We start from the raw sequence: 8,262 nt of genomic DNA, 5'->3' as shown, positions 1-8,262 counted from the left end.
CAACCAAAAGATGAGAACAAATACATGTTTGACATTACGAAATGTATCAATTTGGATAATGTATACTGAACAACAATATAAACGCAACATGCAACAATTTCAAAGATGTTACAGTTACATTTCATATGAGGAAATCAGTCAATTGAAATACATTAATTTGGCCCTAATCTATGGATTTCACATTATTTGGAATACAGCTATGCATCTGTTGGTCAGATACCTTTAAAAAAAAGGGGCCTCTCAATGGGCCATCAAAACGAAAAGAGGACCAAGGCACTCTGAATATAATTAATTAAAATGCCTTTATTTGTACGGCAAGTTAAATGAAAACAAAGATTACAAACTCCGACGCGTTTCGGCGGCATGGCCGTCGTCAGGGAGTACAAAGATATGATAATGCATGTCCTCTTTAAAACAGCATTTTCCAATCAAACCTGATTTGAAGAGGGTTACAGGATTCATTGGATAACACCTAGTAAATACTATACATATTAAAAAGTGAAATACTGTATATGTTATAAAAATGAAAATCAAGGCTAGAAGGATCAGAACTCATAGAAAAGTAGTTCCAACCGTGAATATGACTGGGCAAAGTGGTAAGAAAATGAAAACCACCTAATTTATTGAACACTAGATCACAGCAAACATGTTCATATTTTCAATGTCTTTATTAATAAACAACTGATCACATCAATGTTCTCAATGTCAAATAAAATAAAACTAGCTGTCCGAAGATTAATGTAGCAATTTTAAGAGTGTCTGCTATATAACAAAAAAATCTATCAATAAAAAAAAATCAGTCCAGGAGATTCGGCCTGTGTTTGCGCTGGTGTGATTTCAGATGTGCCAGTCGTTTGAAGCTGAGTCCACACACAGAACAGCAGTACGGTCTCTCCCCAGTGTGGGTGCGCAGGTGCACTTTCAAAATGTCTGCCCGTGTGAAGCTCTTGTCACACATGGTGCAGCGGTGGGGTTTCTCCTGTGTGTGAATACGCTGATGCACCTTCAGGTTCCAGAGACGACTGAACTTGTTCCCACAGATAGAGCAGCAGTAGGGCTTGTCTGTCATCTGGCTGCACTTGTGCCTCTTCAGGTCGGAGAAGGAGGTGAAGCCCTTGCCGCAATGGCTGCAGAGGTGGAGTCCCTTGGCCTGGTGGACCCGCTGGTGGACCTTGAGGTTGCAGGCCTGGGTGAAGGTCTTACCACACTGGGTGCAGGAGTACAGAGGCCCAGACCCTGACCCTGTACTCGACCCTCTCCCCATTTTGTGTTTCTGCTTGTGGGCCTTGAGGGAACCAGAGTCTGGGAAGGTCATTGAACATTGATTGCAGGCATGACGCCTCCCCCCTCCTCCTGTAACCTGCTCTTGTGAACGATCTCTGAGGTTTAAAGAGTGTCCAAAGTCGTCAGCGGCACCATACAGGCTCTCTGTGTTGTTGTTGTTTTGGACTGAGTTTCCAGAGTGGATGGAGGTTAGCCCCCTGTGGCCAGCTCTGTTACCCAACTCTGCGACACTGTGTTCAGGGTACAAGACACTGGAGTCCTGCAGGTACCCCTCCTCGTTGATCAACAGGCAGTTCAGGTCTCCCACCTCTGGGTGGGGGGATGGAGTTGGCGTCCCCACCTGCTCCCTCCGGCGCCGATGGGGGCCAGGCATGTTGGAGCGATGGTGATGGTCTGCCCCCTCAGACCCCCCCAGGTTCACCTGGTGGTGACCCGCAGCTCCGTAGCTCAGCGCCCCCAGACGAGACGGAGAACCAGAAAGCCTATCCATCCCTTCCATGTCCAGAAGATGGCCTCCACTACCACCACTGCCGTAACCAGACTTCTCAAAGCCGACCCCCAGTTCCTCCACGCTGTAGCGGGGGCGGTAGAGAGGTTGGCTGGGGTCTCCTGAGTCTCCCTCGGGACCCGATGGTTCAGGATCCTGGTCTAGACCAGACCCCCAGTCATCCTGGCACTGCTGCAGCTCCTGCTCACTGAAACTCCCCGAGGCATCTGAACCATCGGCCCCTGAAAACACAGGGGACATGAGTTATTAGTAGTATTAATATTTAAGACATTAGAATTACTAGAAACGGTAGTAGAGTAACTAATGTTAAATGTCTACTTACAGTTTCAAGTTGACTTTCCATGTATAATAATGAATACATTTGAAATGACACAGCATACTATAAGTTACTCTTGTTATCATTCTCATCATCATAAAAAAGTAGGCTATTGTCTGTTATATTTGTGGTAAACTCCTCAACTCACCATCCAGGCAGACGCCCCATCTCTCCCGCAGCTCAGTGTTGTGGAGAGGCTCCTCTTTCAGCAGGATATCCAGCTTCTGACCTCCGACCTCTGTGGACTGGAAGAGCAAATGATTCTAACTAAATGATGGATAAACTGACAGTGACTGAATAGAGCTGACATGATGGTTCTCTATTCAGAACTCTCCTCTGGGACCCCCAGACATCTCACAACTTTATCGTAGCCCTGAACTAGCATACTTGATTCAAGTAGTGAGGGCTTGAGGATTCGTTGACAACTTGAATCAAATGTTTAAGTTCTGGAACAGTTCAAATATGAGGAGAGGCTTAAAAATGGCTGCCCTATTCTTTGTGACAGACAATCTGTTATGTACAATATATTTCCACCTGAACATACTGAAACACCACACCCTCCACAGGTGTTTAGTCAGTCCCCTACCTACCTCAGAGGTTCTCCTAGGGGTGGTGGCCTCAGCCTCCTCCAGATCATTGAAGGTTGTTTCCCTGGCCACGCCCCCACAGCTGCTCCACTCCTCCCCTGGTACCTTCTCCTGCTTCAAGCCACACCCCCTCTCCACACCTGGCCACAGGTAAACAAAGAGAACATTTCATTTGGAGTAAAAGGAAAGTAACATTGTGGATAATGGAATCTCCTCACATCAGATGAAGGAAAGGAAACATCTTATTAAGATGCCACCAGCAGCCATGACTTTGACTCCTTTCTTAAACCAATACTGTCTGATCACTAAAGTATGGAAGGTACACATTACAGTAGCCCCACTTCAGAGTGATTATATATATCACAGGAGGTTGGTGGCACCTTAATTGGGGAGGACGGGCTCATAGTAATGGCTGGAGCAGAATCAATGGAATGGTATCAAAAACTTCAAACACATGGTTTGCATGAGTTTGATGTCATATAATTTGCTCCGTTCCAGCCATTATTATGAGCCTTCCATCCCTCAGCAGCCTCCACTGATTGTATGCATGCATGTACAGTACCAGTTAAAAGTTTAGACACATCTACTCATTCAAGGGTTTTTCTTTATTTTTGTTTTACTATTTTCTACATTGTAGAATAATAGTGAAGACATCAAAACTATGGAACAACACATATGGAATCATGTAACCCCAGAAAAAGTGTTAAACAAATCAAAATATATTTTATATTTGATATTATTCAAAGTAGCCACCCTTTGCCTTGACAGCTTTGCACACTCTTGGCATTCTCTCAACCAGCTTCACCTGGAATGCTTTTCCAACAGTCTTGAAGGAGTTCCCACATATGCTGAGCACTCGTTGGCTTCTTTTCCTTCACTCTGCGGACCAACTCATCCCAAACCATCTCAATTGGGTTGAGGTCGGGTGATTGTGGAGTCCAGGTCATCTGATGCAGCACTCCATCACTCTCCTTGGTCAAATAGCCCTTACACAGGCTGGAGGTGTGTTGGGTCATTGTCCTGTTGAAAAACAAATGATAGTCCCACTAACCGCAAACCAGATGGGATGGCATATCGCTGCAGAATGCTACGGTAGCCACGCTGGTTAAGTGTGCCTTGAATTCGAAATAAATCACAGACTGTGTCACCAGCAAAGCACCCCACACATCACACCACCTCCCCCATGCATGGAACCACATATGCGGAGATCATCCATTCACCTACACTGCGGCTCACAAAGACATGGCGGTTGGAACTAAAAATCTAACATTTGGACTCAGACCAAAGGACAGATTTCCATGTCCATTACTTGTGTTTCTTGGCCCAAGCAAATCTTCTTATTATTGGTGTCCTTTAGTAGTGGTTCCTCTGCGGCAATTCGACCATGAATTCGAGGTGTTTAGTCCCAGGGTCCTTAGATTAGTGATGAGCTTTGTGGGCACTATGGCGTTGAACGCTGAGCTGTAGTCAATGAACAGCATTCTCACATAGGATGTTTCTTTTTTCCAGGTGGGAAAAGGCAGTGTGGAGTGTGATTGCATCATCTGTGGATCTGCTGGGGTGGTATGCAAAATTGGAGTGGGTCTAGGGTTTCTGGCATGATGGTGTTGATGTGAGCCATGACCGGCCTTTCAAAGCACTTCATGGCTACAGACGTGAGTGCTACGGGGCGATAATCATTTATGCAAGTTATCTTCCCTTTCTTGGGCACAGGGACTATGGTGGTCTGTTTGAAACATGTAGGTATTACAGACTCGGTCAGGGAGAGGTTGAAAGTGTCAGTGAAGATACTTGCCAGTTGGTCCGCGCATGCTTTGAGTACACGTCCTGGTAATCCGTCTGACCCAGCGAGTTTGTGAATGTTGACCTGTTTAAAGGTCTTGCTCACATCAGCTACAGAGAGCGTGATCACAGTCGTCCAGAACAGCTGGTGCTCTCAAATGCTTCAGTGTTGCTTGCCTCGAAGCGAGCAAAAAGGCATTTAGCTCGCGGCTGGGTTTCCCTTTGTAGTCCGTAATATTTTTCAAGCCCAGCCACATCCGACGAGCGTCAGAGACGGTGTAGTAGGATTCAATCATAGTTCTGTATTGACGCTTTGCCTGTTTGATGGTTTGTCTGAGGGCATAGCGGGATATCTTATAAGCATCCGGATTAGTGTCCCACTCCTTGAAAGAGGCAGCTCTAGCCTTAAGCTTGGTGCGGATGTTGCCTGTAATCTATGGCTTCTGGTTGGGGAATGTATGTACGGTCACTGTGGGGACAACGTCGTCGATGCACTTATTGATGAAGCCGGTGACTGAGGTGGCATACTCCTCATTGCCATAGGATGAATCCCGGAACATATTCTAGTCTTTGCTAGCAAAACAGTCCTGTAGCGTAGCATCCTTGTCATCTGACCACTTCGTATTGAGCGAGTCACTGGTACTTCCTGCTTTAGTTTTTGCTTGTAAGCAGGAATCACGAGGATAAAATTATGGTCAGATTTACCAAATGGAGGGAGAGCTTTGTATGCGTCTCTGTGTGTGGAGTAAAGGTGGTCTAGAGTTTATTTCCCTCTGCTTGCACATGTGACATGCTGATAGAAATGAGGTAAAACAGATTTAAGTTTGCCTGCATTAAAGTCCCCGGCCACTAGGAGTGCTGCTTCTGGGTGAGCATTGTCTTGTTTGCTTATGGCCTTATACAGCTCGTTGAGTGCGGTCTTAGTGCCAGCATCGGTTTGTGGTGGTAAATAGATGGCAACAAATAATATAGATGAGAACTTTTAGTAGATAATGTGGTATACAGCTTATCATGAGGCATTCTACCTATGTCGAGAAATACCTCGAGACTTCTTTAATATTAGACATTGCGCACCAGCAGTTGACAAAAAGACACACACCCCCGCCCCTCGTCTTACCAGACGTAGCTGCTCTGTCCTGCCGATGCACGGAGAAGCCAGTCAGCTCTAAATGATCTGTGTCGTCGTTCAGCCATGTCTCGGTGAAACATAAGATATTACAGTTTTTAATGTCCCGTTGGTAGGATAGTCTTAGATCATCCAGTTTGTTTTCAAATGATTGCATGTTGGCCAATAATACGGAGGGTAGCGGTGGTTTACCTACTTGTCTGCGAATTCATGGTCAAATTGCTGCAAAATAAACAGTACTAAAGGACACCAATAAGAAGAAGAGACTTGATTGGGCAAAGAAACACGAGCAATGGACATTAGACCGGTGGTAGTCCAAATTTGAGAGTTTTGGTTCCAACCGCAGTGTCTTTGTGAGATGCAGAGTAGGTGAACGGATGATCTCCGCATGTGTGCTTCCCACCGTGAAGCACGGAGGAGGTGGTATGATGGTGCTTTGCTGGTGACACTGTGTGTGATTTATTTAGAAAGGGCTATTTGACCAAGAAGGAGAGTGATGGAATGCTGCATCAGATAACCTGGCCTACACAATCACCCGACCTCAACCCTATTGAGATGGTTTGGGATGAGTTGGACCGTAGAGTGAAGGTAAAGCAGCCAACAAGTGCTCACCACACGTGGGAACTCCTTCAAGACTGTTGAAAAAACATTCCAGGTGAAGCTGGTTGAGAGAATGCCAAGAGTGTGCAAAGCTGTCATCAAGGCAAAGGGTGGCTACATTGAAGAATCTCAAATATAAAATATTTTTAGATTTGTTTAACACTTTTTTGGTTACTACATGATCCCATATGTATTATTTCATAGTTTTGATGTCTTCACTATCATTCTAAAATGTTGAAAATAGTAAAATAAATAAAGAAAGACCCTTAAATGAGTAGGTGTGTCCAAACTGGTACTGTGTGTGTGTATGTATGTATGTATGTAAGTAAATAAAGTGTACAAAACATTATATATATATAAACAGGCAAAGCGTCATATATGTATGTATATACATACATACATACATAAAAAAATAGTGTACAAAACATTAGGAACACCTTGCTAATATTGATTTGCAACCCCCTTTTGCCCTTAGAACAGCATTCATTTGTCGGGGCATTGACTCTACAAGGTGTTGAAAGCGTTCCACAGGGATGTTTGCCCACATTGACTCCAATGCATCCCACAGTTGTGTGAAGTTGGCTGGATATCCTTTGGGTGGTGGACCATTCTTGATACACACGGGAAACTGTTGAGCATGAAAAACCCAGCAGCATTGCAGTTCTTGACACACTCAAACCAGTGCGCCTGGCACCGACTACCTTACCCATCAAAGGCACTTAAATATTTTGTCTTGCCCATTCACCCTCTAAATGGCACACACACAATCCATGTCCCAAGGCTTAAAAATCCATATTTAACCTGTCTCGCCCCCTTCATCGACACTTATTAAAGTGGATTTAACAAGTGACATTAATTAGGGTAAATAGCTTTCACCTTGTTAGTCTGTCATGGAAAGAGCAGGTGTTCCTAATGTTTTGTACACTCATTGTAGATATGTGTTTTGATGTCTCTCTTCACCTGTCTGTGATGTTCCAGAGCTTCTCTCCTCGGTTTCCTCGTCAACTCTCCCACAGTCGGCACAATTCCCCCTCCGGCCTCTCTCTTTGTCCCTATCCCTGCGTCTGCTCTCCGACCACTGCAGCCGCTTCTTCAGTGACTCGACCTGCTCCCTGCTGCGGGACATCTCCTTCAGGAAGCTATCCTCCACCAGCCTGGTGATCTCGTACATGGCAGCCTTGAATACCGTCTCCATGACTCCGGAGAGCTGAGACTGGAAGGTTAGGATGGCTTCAGACATCATGGCAAACGGTCTATGTGTAGCTAGCTACAGTTAAGAGGTCGTAACATTTAGCTACTTTTGTTCAGGTGGGTCAGTGTTACGATCCAGCACAGCAAAATGCTAGGAAGCTAGCTAACGTTAGCAGGCTAGCTACTGTTGGATGTTGTCTCTCTCAATGACGGTCCTAATAACAATTTGAATACTTTCTAGATATAAGATGTAGCATTTACTGTACGAGGATATTCGAACAAAGAAATACCATAGGCATTGAAAGAACGCAAGCTCATGGCAGTTAGGTAATTAACGTTTGATAGTTACAGAGCCAACACTAATCACAGACAGAACAATGAGACATATATTTTACCGGATGTATAAAATGTAAAGCATCCGCTTAGCCTTTCCACTCACTACCAAATATGGTAGTGACAGGAAGCCTACTGGCCGGCTGTGGGAGAATATGGAACGACATTTTGCTCATCGATGAAACATTTGATCTCAAAACAGTTTTCTGTTCCCCAAACTAGTATCTGTTATGAACAGAGTTTACCATGTGCGAAAGCTTTAAAAAAATCACGTTGTTTAGAAGGAGCGTCAAGGCGAATTGAGTTACTGCACACGTGCAATTCAGATGAGGGGGAAATAACGGAAATATGCAGATGAATGCTAGAACGCGCCAATAGGATCTCGCTGGTTCTTGATTGGCCCTGCCCACCTCTTTCCTTGTTCTGCCCACGATGACTAATTTGTTCCCATTGGAAAAAACAGGCTGTGTCTATCTTGGTCTAGTTATAACAAATCTTTGCTAAAGTCATTCCCTAAAAACAATAGCACTTCCGG

The 8,262-nt window shown here is 44.7% G+C and overlaps 1 protein-coding gene across 1 annotated transcript; it reads right to left on the bottom strand.

Annotated features, from left to right (window-relative positions):
* Positions 1-283: 283 nt before the first annotated feature.
* LOC106610510 (zinc finger protein 180) lies at positions 284-7,813 on the bottom strand. The gene is made up of 4 exons (XM_045716392.1): positions 7,164-7,813; positions 2,699-2,835; positions 2,257-2,353; positions 284-2,013 (listed from the first exon to the last, which is right to left on the bottom strand). The coding sequence occupies exons 1-4, from the start codon at positions 7,444-7,446 to the stop codon at positions 797-799; spliced, it is 1,734 nt and encodes a 577-aa protein (XP_045572348.1). The 5' UTR covers positions 7,447-7,813; the 3' UTR covers positions 284-796.
* Positions 7,814-8,262: the final 449 nt, after the last annotated feature.

This window comes from Salmo salar, chromosome ssa04 (genome assembly GCF_905237065.1).
Source record: "Salmo salar chromosome ssa04, Ssal_v3.1, whole genome shotgun sequence".
NCBI classification, from domain to species: Eukaryota; Metazoa; Chordata; class Actinopteri; order Salmoniformes; family Salmonidae; genus Salmo; species Salmo salar.
This window is presented reverse-complemented; position numbering and strand designations above follow the sequence as displayed.